Source organism: Oryza glaberrima, chromosome 3, assembly GCF_000147395.1.
Source record: "Oryza glaberrima chromosome 3, OglaRS2, whole genome shotgun sequence".
Classification (NCBI taxonomy): Eukaryota; Viridiplantae; Streptophyta; class Magnoliopsida; order Poales; family Poaceae; genus Oryza; species Oryza glaberrima.
The window spans coordinates 16,393,887-16,411,191 of record NC_068328.1 but is presented as its reverse complement, the minus strand read 5'-3'; the positions used below and the strand labels follow the sequence as shown (position 1 = coordinate 16,411,191).

Genomic DNA, 17,305 nt, shown 5'->3' with positions numbered 1-17,305 from the left:
TCCACTTCTGAATCAATTGTAGTTTTTTTTTCTATTTAATTTTATCTATTTCTCATACGGATGGAGGGAGTATGTACGAATCTACCGAAGCGGAAGTAGGATTGAAAAAAAAGATGGTCTCTCGCTTGAGGGTGCGTGGAGCCTAGAGAGAAGACCGTGGGTTGACCTCGGCAAGCGAACATGCCGCGTTGCCATGTGATGTGTGTGATGCGAAGCCGAAGCCTGTGCTCTACTCTACCGGCTGCTCTCCCTCCGTGGACGTGGACTTGGTCCGGTCTTCCTTCCCTTCCCGGGCGGCCTCGCCAGAAAAGACTCCACTCCAGCAGTCCAGCTCCTGCGCCCGGTGGGCCCGCTAGACTTGGCTGATCGGGACCGGGACCCACCCAGACGTGGACGCGCTCACTGGAGTCCTCGACTTTAGTCTGACTGTGAGTTGTGTGACTCGGACTCGCTCTCTCACCCGACTCAACTCATCAGTCGTCGCTTTCAGAAATCTTTCATTAGAAAAAAATAAAATTCATCAGTCGTCTCCTCAGTCTTCACTATACTATTACTATTACTAATAACAATCTCAAGGAATATTTTGTTTTTCTCTATACTATTAGGAGTACTATATATAAGGGAGCACAGTTGCAGTTAGCCTCGGCAGCTCAGCTCGATCGAGTAGTGCTCATCCATCTGCAGATTGCATCGATCGATCGACGATGGAGGGGAAGGCCGCCGTCGTCGCCAGCGCCGCTCTGCTCTCCACGCTAATCATCCCGCTCCTCCTCCTCTCGCAGCACCAGCCGCGCGCCATCGCCGACCATCTCTCCGCCAGCGCCACCGCCGCAACGCTGTTCGACGCCTGCGCGCGACTCCTCGGCCTGCTCAGCCCGAGGAACCACATGATCCTGCTCTGCAACGCCATCCTCCTCCTCGTCCTCAGGGACGCCGGCCTCCTCGCCTGCCCCGCACCACCTGCGCCTGCGCCTCCGCCTCGCCACCACGCCGCCGCCGACGACGACGCCTCACCACCTGTCGCCGCGAGTTCTGCTGCTTCCTCTCGCCGCCGGCCCCAACGACCGAGGAGCAGCGCCGCCGTCGTCGTCTGGCGCCCGAGCAAGCTCGCCGTGGTAGACGTGCTGCACGTTGACGACGAGAACGACGGCAGCGATGGCGATAGGCGGCGGCGACGTCGTCCAGCACAGCGCCACGAGCCGGCCATGGCGACGACGATGGCGCCGCCGCCAATCGCGCTACCGCCGGCGGGGCAGGAGAAACAGAGCTACGACGGCCTCGTCGACGACGACGATCATGTTTCCGCGGGAGCGATCGTCGTGGTGGATGATGATGCCAACAAGATCAGCTCCCCTGTCCCCGACTCCGATCACCATCGCTGCTCCGGCGAGGACACAAACGGACGAGCCGACGACGAAGAGGAAGCCTTCGACCAGTGCGGAGGCGGCGGCGACGACGACGACGATGTGGACGACATGAACAGGAGGTTCGAGGAGTTCATCGCCAACACAAAGAGGAAGATGCAGATGGAGAGCCTCCAGCTACAGCTAGTCATGATGAAGGTTTAGAAAAATAAAAAAAAAACTTTTTTTCTTTTTTCCCTCTCTTTCCAGGGAGAAAAAAAAAGAATTGTAGGAGAAACTAATAGTGCTTGTACTTGTACAGTACTACCGGCTGCATGATCACTGTACAAACTTTTTGGATTTTGTTCACTGATGAAATCAAAACCAAACCGCCTAGTTTGGGAATGGCCGAATGAGAACTTGGTCCCAATTTTGATCTCCTATTTAAGGATGATTAGAGACAAATTAATTGGCAATAACGAACAGAGCATCCCAAGCAAAATACACAAAGCAAGTAAATTCACTGTCATGAGAAACAAAAAATACTATGAATAACAAAGTGGCATTTAAAAGTGAGTGAACTCACATCTTATTTCACATTAATTGCCTTTTTCTTTTTAGTATCACTTCATGTGGGATTGTCCAGCAAGAGTCCATATATGATTAATTGCACACAGTCCATTTGCTGTTTGATAATACAGGAATCAGTCGATTCGTTGTAGACCTTAAAACGGCACTAAATAACATGATATCACATCAACGTGAGACACAATCATGACTGTTTTTCAAACTTTGCGGTATGCTAAACCACAATTATAGCTATATTTTTTATTTATCTTTTATCAGCAGATGAAAAATAAACTAGCACGCGAGCTCTTATTTGCATCCATGGATGTACCCAACATTGACAATACAAACATATCTATGGTCCTACATGTGTACGACCGATGTGAGCAAGAATTACCGTTAGCTTAAAAAACATGCACAATAGAAAATGAGAAAGTTGTATTTTGGAGTTAAAGAAAAAGAAATGAGATCATATGGTTTAATTGGCTAGAGGGCGACATAAATCTTTTTTTTTTAGAACTACACAAATCTAACTTCAATAATTATTTTCTAAACTAGGAAGTGAGGTTTTTTTTGTTAGATTGCCTTTTTTCTTTTAAGTTCAACTAGCATGGTGACCCGCACAGATTACACGACTAGCATAATTATGTTTTCTCTTATATAATAGTATATGTATTTTCTTAATTTATTATTAAAATATACTTTTATTCTAATATTTCTTATTTTTTAGTTTGGAGTGTCTATTATTTCTTAATTGTACTCCCTCCGGACGTCCTAGGAGTATTTCTTTATGGAAGGTATACTCTTCTTCTAATATTTTTTGTTTTTAATTCCGATTTCAGTTATTTCTAAATTGTATTTCTATAAGGACTCTATAATCTTCTTTCAATATTTTTTTAATTCCAATTTTTTGTTATTTCCAAATTTATCAATTATATATGGACTCTAACCTAATTTTAATTTTCTTATTTTTTTAATTCTGATTTTTCATTAATTCTAATTGTATATCGGTATGGATTCTAGTCTCATCTTACAATATTCCTTATTTTCTAATTCTAAATTCCAGCTATTTCTAAATTATCTATATGGACTCTAGTCTCCTTTTCTAATATTCCTTATTTTTTAATTCTAAATTTCAGTTATTTCTAAATTGTATTTCTTTATGGACTCTATTTTTCTTTTTCTCTGATCAATATGAGAATTTCTAAACCGTGAGAGCGAACGTGGATGCTCATTTTTTTCTATCACTTTAATAAGTTAATAGATGGGGATGCAAACAATCCCTGCCTGAATTTTCAATTACATGTAATGCAACGCGAGGCCTAACTCGAGGCAACATATCCTATGCACACATGCCCTCACGTGTACACACGTGCACACCAACTAAAAAATATCACCAAAAAATCTAGAAAAAATCATACACATACTTTCAATTGTATTACACCTAGGGTTAAAATCTTAACGTCAAATTCATTATATTTTAGCCGTAACAAAAAAAACAAAAAATCTGACAGTTTTAAGGTTGCAATTTTGTCAGAATTTTATCTTTTTTGTTATTCTCTATGTAGAATGAATTTGAAGATGCGACTTTGCACGTAGATGTAATACTATTGAAAGTACATGTATGAATTTTCCTAGAATTTTTTGTGATAATTTTTAGTTGGTGTACATGGTGTGTACACGCGAGGGCCTGTGTGCATAGGATACGCTCCCCTAACTCGATGGTACTTGAAGGGACGATGTGAAGCATTCCTTGGAACATTTTTCTTTTCCTTTCTTTCTTTTAGGATTTCAATCATATGCAAAAATAAATCATTTGACCCTTTAGGAACAAAAGAGTGACACTACTAAACTCCCAGGTTATTTCTATAGATTGCCTCAATTTATATGAATTTTGGAGGGTTTTTAACACAAGGTCCAACTTTATGAAAACTTGTTTCATATCTTTTCTCACTCCGAATTCCTTTACTCTTTCCCTTAATTATTATCCAAACAACATATTTGAAATCAATCATATGTTTTATGAATAATAAGGATCCGATAAGCTATGGCACCTCAATCTTTTTTTAATTTATTCCTGTTTTTTATACGTTCCAAAAGGAAATAGTTATACATTATGCCCAGCGAATTAGACAAAAAAAAAACAATCGAATTGCAAAAACCACTGTTCGAGATTCGAGAAAGACATAGCCAACCCTAAAGATATATACTGGAGCAGTCGTGTGTGTTTTAGCACATTTACACGTGGTCGATTTCCTAGTTAATTTTTTTCTCTGTCTTTTGTTAGGAGGAGGAAAAAAAATCTGCGCACTAGTCCAATTACTTGAGAGACCCGGCAGATAGATATAGCTAAGTAGCGTCGACTTGGGTTGACTTTGATGAACCTGACCATACAGATGTTTGGTGCATTTGCATCATTGCATGTATCCAAGGAGACCATGGATACACATGCCTGGTGCAGATCGATACAAAGATTTGGGCTGAATTCTAAGGAATAATTAATTATTTGTCACTCTTATAAATAATGATAAATGATTTACCACTGAACCCATATGTCAAAGACACACGATGGCCCACATGTTATAGACAACGAGTGACAAATAATTAATTTTCACATCTTAAAGTGACAAAAAGTTAAATGTTTCGAATTCTAAACATAAGTTCGCCTATTTCCTTATTTATCATGAGCACACGCGTTTCGTGTTTAAAAATTTTTCTTTAAAAACAATAAATAAATCTAATTTTAAGTTTATAATATTTTATATTTAAATATACACATTTCGTTCTCCGTGCCTCAAGTTTCGAACAAAGCTAATAGGAATTTGTCCTCTTGATTCGATTGGCAATGTAGTTCTAGGAATTTGCTGCTCGCCTGCTCGGGGCCACAGAGGGTTACGGGCTGGGCTGGGCTATGTCTGGGAGCATAGCAGACAAGGCTGCAGGAACCAAGCAGCCCAACATCAACAGCAGGTTGGCAGGCAGCCCATACACAGCCTGGCAAATTAAGTCGCAATTCCCTCCTCTCGACCTGTTTCCGAGAGCACCCAAAATTCCATCCCTAAAATTTATTTTTTTTAATCCTAAACATAATTTTAGGTGTGAAAATATTAATCTCTCCAAAAGATATTTTAAAATTAACTTAAAAAAGACCCGCCCATTAGTATCAACAGAAACACAAAAAGAAATCGCTCCACCATACCTTCCCTACGCACGATCTCTTCTCACGTGTCATCCTCTTCCTTTGCTGTGCAAAAATTGTGAACGAGTGCCTCCCCACTTATGAAGAACGAGAAAGAAGGAGAAGGGGATTCCAATTTTGAGACACTTATAAGGGAACGATTGGAGCAAGGTTTCTTTTTTTAAGAAAAAAAGCCCAAATTTTTGGATTGGGCTTCAATTAGGGTTTGATTGAGGCCGTTCATATTAAATTTGAGTTGTTTCCTACAAGATTTGTTTTTAAAAAAACATGCTCACTCAAGACACTAATAAGTGATGTTTTAGACGTCATTAACACATAATTGGGAAAAAATATGTGGTAGAAACTATATATATATATTGAAAACCTGAAAACTACCATTAGATAAAAAATAGAAATATGAGATTTGTCCATATCATCACGAGTAAAGATTTTACTCGTAGATTTACTCTCATGATGATATGGACGAATCTTAAACATCCATTTTTCTTAGTTTTTCACTACATATTTTTTCCCCATATAATTTGAACCATTAACTATATCTTATAGATCTGAATAGTTTCATAAACAAACCATAATATTACAAAAGCTTTGGTTACAACATTTTTGGTCATGTTATTTTCATATGCCTAAAACCCATGTTAAAAATATAATTACAGTCAAAGTTATCTCCTATTAACGGTATGGAGTTTAAATGATGTATTTATTTGTAACTGAAGGGAGTACTTGAAATATATAGGAGTAGTTCAAAGTAGTAACCTGTTTGTTTTAAAAGTTTTTACAGTCGTTGAGAAGTTATTGGAAGGTATCATATTTTCTAATGTAAACTCCGATACTAGAAGGTTACATATTTAGGTACCTCTTGTTATCCCTCAAAGACCGTAAAAATTTTCATTTGTTCTAGGAAAGTGGCATGGCGGCGTGTTTGTTATTAATTTGCAATTTTTACAAAATCTTTTCTTATTAACTAGATAATGCTTTAAATCCATTTTAACTTTTTAATAGTCCATCGATTGGTTTGTGCCCTTGAATAATTGTCACAAATACTTCATACAATCAGCATTCCGTTTCATTAGCACAAAAGAACACTCTTTTAAATAAAACATTGTACAAAGTCAAAATCTGATACAGCTTTAAATTAAAAGAAACCCTGATTGCATACTTGTTTTCATCATCATAAATACACCAAGTTGAAAACATCACATTACACAGTAACTCTACACACATGGTACTCAGCTAGCATTCTCTTGTTCAAATTTACACATGATGATATAAACGAACCGATCATGCATACACATAATTTTTTTTCCTTTTTCACACAAGAAGACTCGTGGCCTCATCGGTTTTGGTTCGTCACGTCACATGACGCTGCAGCCGGCCGGCTCCTCGTCGTAGTACGGCGGCTGGTACGGGCTCCGGCCGCCGTACCCGTACGCCGGCGGCGGCGGCGGCGGCGGCTGCCCGTAGTACATGGGCCCGCCGCCGCCGCCGCCGTAGTAGCCGCCTGCCGGCGGCGGGGCCCACCCCGCCCCGTACGTCGGGGCGCTGTGCCCCCACTCCAGCGGCGCCGGCGCCGATGGCGCCGGTGCCGGCCAGATGGATGGCGTGGCCGTCGCCTGCACCGTCATCGGCATGGGCGCCGGCGCCATCGCCGCCGCCATGGCCATGCTCGGCGCCTCGGCGCGGCGGCCCTCCATCCGCGCGAGGGCGCCGGCGGCGTGGTTGGTGGTCGTCACCACCTTCGGCTTCCTGTTGTCGTGGTGGTGGTGGTGGTCGTCCATGTCGTCCGCCATCTCGAACTTGACGTGCTTCTTGATCATCTCCGGCTTTCCTCCTCCGCCGCCGCCGCCGCCTGCGCCGCCGTCCTTCCCGGCCGGCTTGTTGGCGTGCGCCTTGGCGCCACCGGCGCCGCCGCCTGGCATGGGTTTGGCACCACCGACGACGCGAATGTCGGTGATGACCTTGCCGGCGCTGGAGCAGAGCCTGTCAGAGACCTCGTCGGCGTCGAACGGCCCCGCCACCGTCACCGTGTTGTTCTTCTCGTCGTACGAGATGGCCTTGATGCTCGCCTTATCTACATACACACAGTGATTAATTAGGCCAGTTCATGGATCAAGAAATTACAGTGTGATTAATTTGGGAACTAACCTTGGAGCTTGCACAGGACCCTTCTGATCTTCCTGTAGCATCTGTCACATTCAAGATCCACCATCATCACAATTGTAGACATCTGAGGTGAGATCAACAAAGCAGAGATACAACTTGTTAGTATGACGACACAAACATATGTGGGTGATTAATCACTGTAACAAGAACACTAGACCATCATGTCCAATGAGAAGTAGAGAACAACAGTAGGCAATGCTAACTAAGATACAATTTAATTAGCCCTTTTAACCTGTCTGAAAGTATAGAGTTCTATGATGGTACTACTATTCTTTAAGATAAGTAGAAGAATTTTTTTTTTTTTTGGAAGGTTAGAGAAGCAGAGGAGTTTCTTTTTCCCTTTCTTTGAAGGTTATAGAAGCAGAGGAGTAGACATCACTACATCAGTGAGCATTAATCCTAGCTATAGCTAACTCAAAACTGATTGAGGATTACAGCTGATTTGCATTGCACGAGCCACACATATCCATTCCCCTGATGTGCAGTTAGGTTGTTGGTCAATTTATCTTTAAAGCGCAGCACAAACAGAGGGAGAAAGAAAGAAAAAAAAGTGTCGGTTTGCTTGCTCTCTACTTCACTTGCCATTATCCTTTAAGCTGTCCCGACAAAAAAGCACTCACACGGTCATACATACAGTACTTCAAACTGAACCTTATACTCTAGTTGTGGAATCAGAAGTTGATAACTGCCGGAATTCCCAACCAAGATGAGTCGATCGAATCGAAATACAAAACACACAAGAGATTTAATTAATTATATATTGGACGAGAAGTTGTACATCTTCACTCTGCCTCAGCTGTAAGTATGCTACTGTATATCATCTATCCATGGAAGAACAAGAAGATGAACTGGGCAAGTACTACTGGCACACAGAGCCGCCATTGCAGAGCTGAATTTGGAACGCACAAACCGATCGATCGATAGACGACAGTGCAAATTTGCAGCAAATTAAATCAAGAAATCCACAAGAGGAAGGCAACCACCAACTCATAATAATATACATCAGGGAGTTAACTTGCAGGTACCTACCTTGCCTGCCATGGATTATTCTCCCAAGCTAGCTTCTCTCAGTCACCTCGCTGTTGGTGAGACGAGGGAGGAAGAAGGGATGAGGAGGATGACAAGAAGAGAGAGAGGAAATGGTAGGGCTCGCTTTTTAAGCTGAAGAGAAATGGCAGCACAGCGCAGCGGATGCACGCGGCCGCGCAGCTGCACGCATCATTGCGCATGATTAGTTTACGCTAAACCACCCTATAAAGCGTAAATTTCAGAGGACACGTGTACACGGAGACAGATCAAGATAGGCCATCGCCTTCGTCTCGCCCGTTACATACAACCAGCTGCGTGTACGTACGTAGTACGAGCCGGAGCTTTACACATGTCGGCTACGGCTCTTTTGGGTGTTTTTTTTTTCTTTTGAACGATCAGACACAATTCGAACTACTGCCTCCGTTTCAGATTATAAAACTTTCTAGCATTATCTACATTTATATACTCCTTACGTTTCTAAATATTTGACACTGTTAATTTTTTAGCACATGTTTAACCGTCTGTCTTATTCAAAGACTTTTATATGTATACATATAAATATATTTAACAATAAATTAAATGATAGAAAAAGAATTAATAATTACATAATTTTTTTAAATAAAACGAACGGTTAAACATATTTAAAAAAGTCAACGGCGTCAAATATTTAGAAACGGATAGAGTATATGGTAACGAATCATAGACATATATGTGTGCCTAGATTCATTAACATTTATATGAATGTGGACAATGCTTGGAAGTCTTATAATATGAACGGAAAACGGAGGAAGTATATATGTTGTCTATCCACCGTACGATGCCGAAATTAATATGTCCCCATGGCTAGGATGTACCGTAAGTTATCCATGTAGGCTTCAATACAAGAGCTCGTTCTAAACAGAGGCGGGAAATGGCTAATTAGCCAATAGCCACACATGAAATGAGAAATATATGATAAATTTAATATGACTCCATTATAAAGAATTAAAAAATATATTTGTTTAATTTTTTAAGCAACTTCTATAGAAGGTTTTCGCACGAAATATACCATTTAACAGGTTGAAAAAACATGCTAATGAAAATCTTGAAAATAAAATTTAAATTATAGAGCTTGATTTTAGAGTTAATTTTTAGGTTTCTGTTTATTTTTCAACTTTTAAACAACTAGAACATATATAAATTAAAGTTTTACTATTAATGGTTGCATAATTCCTTTTTCCCACGGCTATATCAACCGTTGATGAAATGATCAGAGCATAATTGGTTGAACCCTTAATTAGACATAATCGAATAAGATAAGATTGGATCAAACGCGGGTTATGGAGACAAAAATGCCGAGATACAGGAAAAGCATGTACACGCAATCATCTGTTCATCTGCCACCCTGAATTAAAGTAACTGCCATTGAGCAACCCATCAAGCTGACAAATTAAATTATGATAAGCACTACTCCAAAATCTTTGTAGTGGGCACTGACGTCAATGGACCAATTCTACTACTAGTGTTGACCTGTGGAGTGGATGCTAGTAGCTAGTAGGATTAGGAAGATAACCACCAGAACATCAATAGAAGAATAAAATTACGAAAAAGAATGGGAGAATTATTTAAGAGAAAATTGGTTCCATGATAGTAAGTACTACCTCCGTCCCAAAATAAGCGCAGCCGTAGATATCCGTGCCCAACCTTTGACCGTCCGTCTTATTTGAAAAATTTATGAAAAATTTGAAATATTTAGTCACACATAAAATATTATTCATGTTTTATCATCTAATAGCAATAAAAATACTAATCATAAAAAAATTTCAAATAAGACAAACGGTCAAACGTTGAACATAAATAATATAAAACTACACTTATTTTGGGACGGAGGGAGTATTAATTAAAGATTGGAGTGGTGCAGGAGCCAGTAGGCATGCAGCTTTCATGGGGAGCGGTCTGGGGGTGTGTGTTGTTGGGTTGTTGGGCACTAATTATTATCTTTAAGCCTAACATACCAATCTATCTTTGTCGTTACGATTAATTAATTAACTTTGCTCTATGCCTAGTGCATATTTATGCAGGAGTACATAATTACAGATCGGTGCATTTGTTCTACTACTAGCTAGCTATTGTTAGTGTCAAAGCCTGACGTAGCATCGATTTGATGTGCCGGTGCCGTTTCGCTCTCGGATGAAGACATACATGAATTCTGCAAATTTTACTGTTGATGCGGCCTCTCCTTTGAAAAAGCTAGGAACTTTTTAAAATTTGAGAGCAAGTTTAAATGGTTTTCAAAAATTGCCACAAAATTGGAGTGAAATTTCTGCGTGTGTGTACCACACAAAAGCACCAGACCATCAACAGCCTGCATGATGAAAAGCTTCAACCAAACTGTACGAATCTCGCACTTGTAGCAGCAGCCAACAAACCTATGCATGTAGCTGGACTGTGTATAGTACCCAAAAACCTTCGCTTACAAGCGAGCGATCCAACACGTCTTGTGCGTTGCTCAACGACCGCTGCTTTTGTATGGTGTAGTATGTACACCCATCTCTGATGCTATCACACCTATGCAAAGCAGCAAAGGTTACAGCTTCTAACATGATTGTAGCAGCTGTGCTTGGGGCTTAATTAATCACCTCTAATGTGCTTCAATAGTGGGGTAACAGCGGATTAGCTTTCACATAGCAAATAAATTTGTTTACAAGTACAATAAAACGTTTTAGCAGACGATACTACATTCATGCTGCCGAATATGCTGAGTTGGTAAAAAAAATTAGTAGAGAGAGAGAGTGTGTGAGCCAGCGACTAAATTAGTGTGTGACCACGCTCCAAGACGATGGATGCAGCACCAGATTTTTTTATTTATACATTTTTATTAAAATATTTAAAAAATATTTTTTTTTGAAAATTTACAAATCTAGTCGTCTCTCATCCTTTGGGAGGGCAAGCCTTAATTTGTTGTCAGCCAACCGAGAGAAGCAAAACCTCAACATTCATGTGGGAACTTTAATTAGCATCAACGAGCAGAACGCACGTAGCGTAATCTTGAAACAGCTTTACGTTCCAATCGTTGCTTGTCCTTTGATTTCGATTCCTTCGCGATGACGTTGAAGAATACAACCATCCATCCGTGCGTTGCGGTCCATGGCAACCCATAATCATCGCCAAAATTAAAGAGCACCAAAAAAAAATAACAAGTGAGATGTGACAATGCTAGAGATGACGACGATGATGTATTAGGCACATTAATCATGGCAATGACAGACGGAATAGACATGGATCTGCTTTGTAATGCTCCAGATACCTGTAGTGTCGGCGACATCCGGAACAACACATATTTTTCCATTCGAAAGAAAATCAGCAAACGCATTGCTCCAGCCCAGAGTAGCAAACAGACGGTACGTACATGGCCACAGTTCAGGTATACATGCCGCTGCAAGATAGGTTGTCCTAATTCCAGCAATGATATCCATCACACCGACAAATCGCGTAAATTTGGCTTCGTCAAGCTGTGTTGATATAGGAGAGAGAAAAGTTTCACAGGGAGCAAGCCTCAGTGGAGAGGAGAAGGTCAAGTGGATCTCTTGTAGGGTTCCTTGACATGGTGGCCAGCATTGTTGTAGCGGTTGAAGTTATTGCCCCCTTTGTTGTCCCGGCCAGTTCCAAGCACCTTTTGATCAGCTTCCTTCACCTTGCTCTTGTCGCGGTACCCAGTGGCAGCTGCTGCAGTGTCCTCTTGCTTCTTTGCTCGAGATGGCGGTGCGCCGTGCGGTCCAAGATATATCTTCTCGGTATCCTTGGTAGCCTGTAGGGGGAAAAAGGGATTATCGTATCTAAAGTTGGGGGAAAGTAAAGACAAATACATGGTGATTATGTACGAGTGATGGCCAGAGTTTAGCTTTGAAGCTGCTCTATAAAGTATAGTGGTCTTATTGCATCCAACTCTACTTTCTGTTGGGGCAGGTATGTTTCCTAAAGCATGGCACAGTCTGTTTGTCACTGTACAGTGTGGTTGAACCTTGTTCAAGGCGCAAGGAAATAAAGATAAGCCTGTGTTTGCTATTTTGCTTTGGTAAAGGGATAAACAAAAGAATAGTGTGATGTGAAAGAGACCTTTGGAGGTGGTTGAGGACGAGAAACCTGTGCAGCTTCCCAATCACCAAGATCAGATTCTTCAACACTCAAGCTTGGTATCACAAAGCCATCATTATCTGTGACATTACACACATGTAAGAACATTTTCCTCAATACTGAACTGGTGATTGATCCTCCAAATGAAAGTATAATAATGTCAGGAGCAATTGACAAAGAAAACGTAAAGAAGCCTGGAAACGAAGGGGTGCAGACAAATCCAAAGACAGATGAACTTGAGCAACCAAATCAGCCTAAAGAAATCACCTAACTGATAAGAGAACTAAGAAAACAAATGCAACTAGTAACGAGATCTAGCAAGCAGAATCTTGGGAGTGGAAAGAACAGCTTCAGGGTAGGAGGCATAGAAATTAGAGATGCAGCCCATATTTCCACATTTAGTCAAATGCTACACTGCTTCATCATCTTGCCTATCAATTATCTTTGCAAAGCCGCAAAATATTATCTAACTCTACTTTTCATGGGAATATCTAACTATTGTTCCTGTGAGATCTGATGTCTAAAAGGGCATTTAGGTACAATTGAAACGGCATAATAAATATTGTAAGAGCAATTTCAAATGTGTTTATGTTGGTGACTTTAAAACGTGCCATTGGCTATAGCCTAGGACAATGAGATGGATTAGTTGTGTTTGTCCAACATTATGTCAGTCCACATCAAGGAATCTTTGGATGAGTTGACATACAGTTCCTTGTATTACTTGTTACTTCTTGGCTAGAAACTTGGAATCTGTGCCACTGTGCCATACCATTCAAGTAATGTATAGTTTAGTCCTTTCTAATGTGCCTCATTATGGCTTCTATTGTCACGGGCTAGTATAATAGATGAGGGAACGCAACATAAACTATATTTGAAGCTGGTTACAAGATGTGGCCCTGGACCTCGATGGCGTGGCGGAGCCATCATAGGCACTGCGTGGAAGAGGCAGGACGCAAGCTCAGCATAACCTAATCTCCAAGCTAAGCAAAATAGGCCGATCTTCAGCTTATACAATGCTGTTGCCGGCCACATTATTCTCAACTGAAAACTAACAAGCCCAGAAAGATAAAACTAACTCAATCTAATCCTGAATTTGTGCTGCGTCATTGTTGCCACATTTGTTCTGGCGCCGACGATAAAGGAGTCCTCACCTGACATCTGTATACATGCCGTCATGACCATAGCTTAACTATTGAGCTCACTAACATAAATTTCAGTTCCCCTATCCTAGATATGAAACTGCAATAATGAATATCATATATTACACCATTTATTATTCCTGGGCAATTCATCTAGTCATCATTGCTCTTGTCATTCTTTCTTAATCATGACTGACTAGCTGGTGTGGTTTCTACTGCATCAAATATCAAAAGCAGCATTAACATTTTTATAATTTATAATGTAACCCAAAAATTTAGGTTTCAGATGTGCAGCTCAACCATTTTCAAGGTAAAACCTGCAAAACTTATCAAACGAAACCACTCAAGACACATGAAACCATTTTTAGTTCTTTACAAGAGATCTTTGACCTGTGTCCCCAGCAACATGGATTGATAGAGCATACGTCACTCTTTGGTCTGAGTAATTATTTGATGAACCTGGTTTGGAGAGAAACTAGAAGATACAAAGTCTGGCACAATTGGAAGACCATGCTTGATTTTTTCTGTTCGTGGAGCTATGATTTTGATAAAGAACTACAACTAGCAATTTCAGTGATAACTATACTCCAAACTTTGTCACATAGTAACTAGAGATGCAACACCAATATTTTCTTTTGACTCAGACATCACTGAATGTTTTTTTTCTTACCGAGGTTCAGTTAAATTCATCTCCACTACAGTATATAAAAAGGACCTAGTGGTGGTGGCGGTGAGTCTGTCATCCCCCTACCACCTCATGAGTTGCCTTTTTCCTAAGAGAAATAGTCTTTCCAATGTAGAACTATTTGTCTACTATGATATGAATTAGTTTCTTTTTTAAAATTCATGCCATCAGTTTGTTTAGGTCTTTGGTTTTTCCACTACATTAGTGTAGTTTCCTCACATGAATCTGTAAGGCACAATAGTGACAGGAAGGAGAGAGATGGAGCAGATTGGCACTGAATAATGAGCAGGTAAATGAGCAATGACATGGAGAAGAAACAGTTCGATGGATAGACAGAAAGTTGGATTCTATTGATATTAGATGGGGATGAGATGAGAGGTGAAAATGATAAAAAAATAATACATATGCAGATTAATTGCAGTTTAAGAATAAAATGAAAAATTCATAGTTTTAGATCAAGTTATTGAAAAAACTATCACGCAAGAGGTAGTGAGAAAAAAATGCTCAATGGAATCACAACAAAGGCAGCTATAAATTAAAGGTCACCAACATTAAAATAACTCCACAGTTTTTTTCTTTGCGAAAATCAAGCCTATGTAAGATTCCGTACTGTCTGCAATGGCTATAAAAAACAGAGAACAGAACATCAACAAAGAATTAGCTGAAACATCAATTTTATTGTTACCAATAAGTCTAAATTATCCTAATGGACTGTATGGGTGAGAGGGTTTCTCTTTAGAGTTAGTTCAAATTTGAATCCAAATCCCCCTATCCAAAACAGGACTAAAGAATGAGTTGATGATAAAGCATCATAGTTCTTTACTGCTAACTCTTTTTTTTGTTGACCTTTCTGACCTATCATGGTCTTCAAGATTACTTAGAGTGGGTATATATCAAGGTATAATCATGAAAAGTACTTTGACAACAAATTAAGTGATACAAATCTGATACAACAAATCTAAATAACTTTAAACATGTCTGTAACTAGAATGGCTGACAGCTCAGATTATAGACTGCGAAGTAAAAAATAGAGGTATAGCAGATGACTAAAAAAAGCTCCCAAACCTTTTTCACCCGTTTATCATTGTAATCGCAATTTAGATTCTATTAAACAGCTATTCATAATTTAGTTCTATTAAACAGCTATTCGTAACTCAACAGAGCCACTGCATTACCTACAATTAAGTTTAAATAGGAGTAATTCCTTATCGGCACTATGAACAATTAGTAATAATTACCTACAATCACCTACGGGTACTTGCATATCTAGTCGTTGAAGCTAAAACTGTTAACCAAATCTCGCCATCTCTAATTGGTAATTACTAGTTATGGCTGTCTGATTTGATTGAGCCCCATGGCACCACAAACACAGCACAGACTAAATCACACCTCTAGTTCTTCCACATCCCTAAAACACCCGCGCATCAAGATTACAAGCCTAGATAAAGGTTTAAACAACAGGGAGAAAGAACGAGAGAGAGATGGCCGCCGCGGGTGACGGGGACTCGGGGAGGGGAGAGTGTGTTTTGGGGGCGCGTTACCCCAGTCGTCGTCGGCCGCGGCAGCGTCATCGGCGGTGGGGCGGTTCAGGTGATGCGGATCCATGAGATGCAAACGGACATCGAACTCCGGACGCCTCAGGGCGTGAGAGCCCGAGCTGCGAAGCTTCTTCCCCTCAGGTACCGGCGGCCGGGGAGGAGGAGGAGGAGGGCGGCCTGGTGTGTAGGCTCTGCCTGCCGGGTGCCGGCCGCCGGCGTGGAAGAAGGCCGGTGCCGGCTGCCGCCGCGGATTGGCGGCGGATGGGATGGGAGTAGATGGTAGTGAGGAGGGGAGGGGAAGCAAGATGAGATGGGAAGAGAGACTGCTGGAATTTGGAAACCGTGGGTCGTTTCCGATTTCTACCCCTGGCTTTGTTTTTTCTATTCTTTGCGGATTCAATTTTTAAATGAATTTTAGCTATAATTTACAGCCCGTTCACCTGCCTTCTAGGACTTATTTCAAGTACACGTCACGTCGGATGTTTGGACACTAAATTTGAAGTATTAAAGATACACTAATTACAAAACTCATTCCATAACATTGGACTAATTCGCGAGACGAATATTTTGAATCTAATTACGCCGTGATTTTGACAATGTGATGCTACAGTAAACTTTTGATAATTATGGATTAATTAGGCTTAAAAAATTCGTCTCGCGGATTAGCTCTCATTTATAAAATTAGTTTTTTTATTAGTCTATGTTTAATATTTTAAATTAGCGTCTAAACATCCGATATGACATGAGCTAAAAAGTTTTAGCCCCATCTAAACACCCCCTAAGGTTATTATTATCTACTCTCCTCGCAAAAAAACAAATCTAGAATTGATCGTTGTATTAAAATATATCACATCCAGTTATCTATTTTATGTTTGTTTTTTAGACAGATAGAGTGCGCTGGTAATATTACCCTTCATCGGGAAAATTGATTTTGCAATGACATACATCCAATTAATCACGTGAATAATCCTAGTAAACGTGACATCTCTTTTTTATCCATGTCTCTTCACTTGCTCATGTTGCTCATGTGAGATAAAGGATGGAGTGGACAAGCGTGTCCACCAGCGACGCTCGTGAAAATGCTCACACCCAGACGATCGGCGGGGTGGAGAAAAATCGGACGCTGTGCCACTGCAGTATTGCAGTATGTAAAGAATCTTTTCTTTTCTTATTTCTTTAAAAGATTTTTTTATCGTAAACTATTTATCTAATCTACGATCTGATTGCACCACTAAATTCGTTACAATTAAATCTTTACAACAAGACCACACATGATTATATTTCAAAAATATATTTTAATTTTTTATTGATTTTTTTAATATTGCATGCGGTCTCTTTTGATGTTTCAACCAGTAGTTTTACAATGTTTCAGCTAGTGTACTCATGATGTTTCACTGTGTACGGATCAAATGTTGCAGTGGAACACGCCGTTGCAATAAATCACCCACATATTTTGGAAACCCTCTATTAAGGGAATTTAGTTTATTTTTTGTTCCGCAAAAAATGTTTCACCTAGTGCACTCACAATG

At 40.4% G+C, this 17,305-nt stretch overlaps 3 protein-coding genes across 4 annotated transcripts; 1 reads left to right on the top strand and 2 right to left on the bottom strand.

Annotated features, from left to right (window-relative positions):
- The first annotated feature begins 650 nt into the window (after positions 1-650).
- Positions 651-1,614, top strand: LOC127768205 (uncharacterized). Its single transcript, XM_052293740.1, has one exon. It carries the CDS (start codon positions 705-707, stop codon positions 1,566-1,568), a length of 864 nt encoding a protein of 287 aa, XP_052149700.1. The 5' UTR covers positions 651-704; the 3' UTR covers positions 1,569-1,614.
- A 4,597-nt stretch (positions 1,615-6,211) lies between these two features.
- On the bottom strand, positions 6,212-8,487 carry LOC127765526 (uncharacterized). 2 transcript variants are annotated; one of them, XM_052290440.1, is made up of 3 exons: positions 8,302-8,487; positions 7,255-7,336; positions 6,212-7,180 (listed from the first exon to the last, which is right to left on the bottom strand). In XM_052290440.1, exons 1-3 carry the CDS (start codon positions 8,311-8,313, stop codon positions 6,465-6,467), a joined length of 810 nt encoding a protein of 269 aa, XP_052146400.1. In that variant the 5' UTR covers positions 8,314-8,487; the 3' UTR covers positions 6,212-6,464. The 2 variants fall into 2 exon arrangements, with proteins under 2 accessions (XP_052146400.1, XP_052146401.1); XM_052290441.1 differs by lacking the exon at positions 8,302-8,487 and adding an exon at positions 7,505-8,290.
- A 3,133-nt stretch (positions 8,488-11,620) lies between these two features.
- LOC127767968 (uncharacterized) lies at positions 11,621-16,121 on the bottom strand. The gene is made up of 3 exons (XM_052293461.1): positions 15,780-16,121; positions 12,397-12,494; positions 11,621-12,088 (listed from the first exon to the last, which is right to left on the bottom strand). Exons 1-3 carry the CDS (start codon positions 15,841-15,843, stop codon positions 11,855-11,857), a joined length of 396 nt encoding a protein of 131 aa, XP_052149421.1. The 5' UTR covers positions 15,844-16,121; the 3' UTR covers positions 11,621-11,854.
- Positions 16,122-17,305: the final 1,184 nt, after the last annotated feature.

Bases quoted from the DNA above. Each gene is read 5' to 3' on its own strand.
- LOC127768205 (XM_052293740.1), top strand. From the start codon at position 705: ATGGAGGGGAAGGCCGCCGTCGTCGCCAGCGCCGCTCTGCTCTCCACG.
- LOC127765526 (XM_052290440.1), bottom strand. The intron at 7,181-7,254 runs GTTAGTTCCCAA...GTGTGTATGTAG, and splicing joins GGTCCTGTGCAAGCTCCAAG to ATAAGGCGAGCATCAAGGCC.
- LOC127767968 (XM_052293461.1), bottom strand. From the start codon at position 15,843: ATGGATCCGCATCACCTGAACCGCCCCACCGCCGATGACGCTGCCGCG. The intron at 12,495-15,779 runs GTAACGCGCCCC...GTAATGTCACAG, and splicing joins CGCGGCCGACGACGACTGGG to ATAATGATGGCTTTGTGATA. The intron at 12,089-12,396 runs GTCTCTTTCACA...TTCCCCCTACAG, and splicing joins GTCCTCAACCACCTCCAAAG to GCTACCAAGGATACCGAGAA.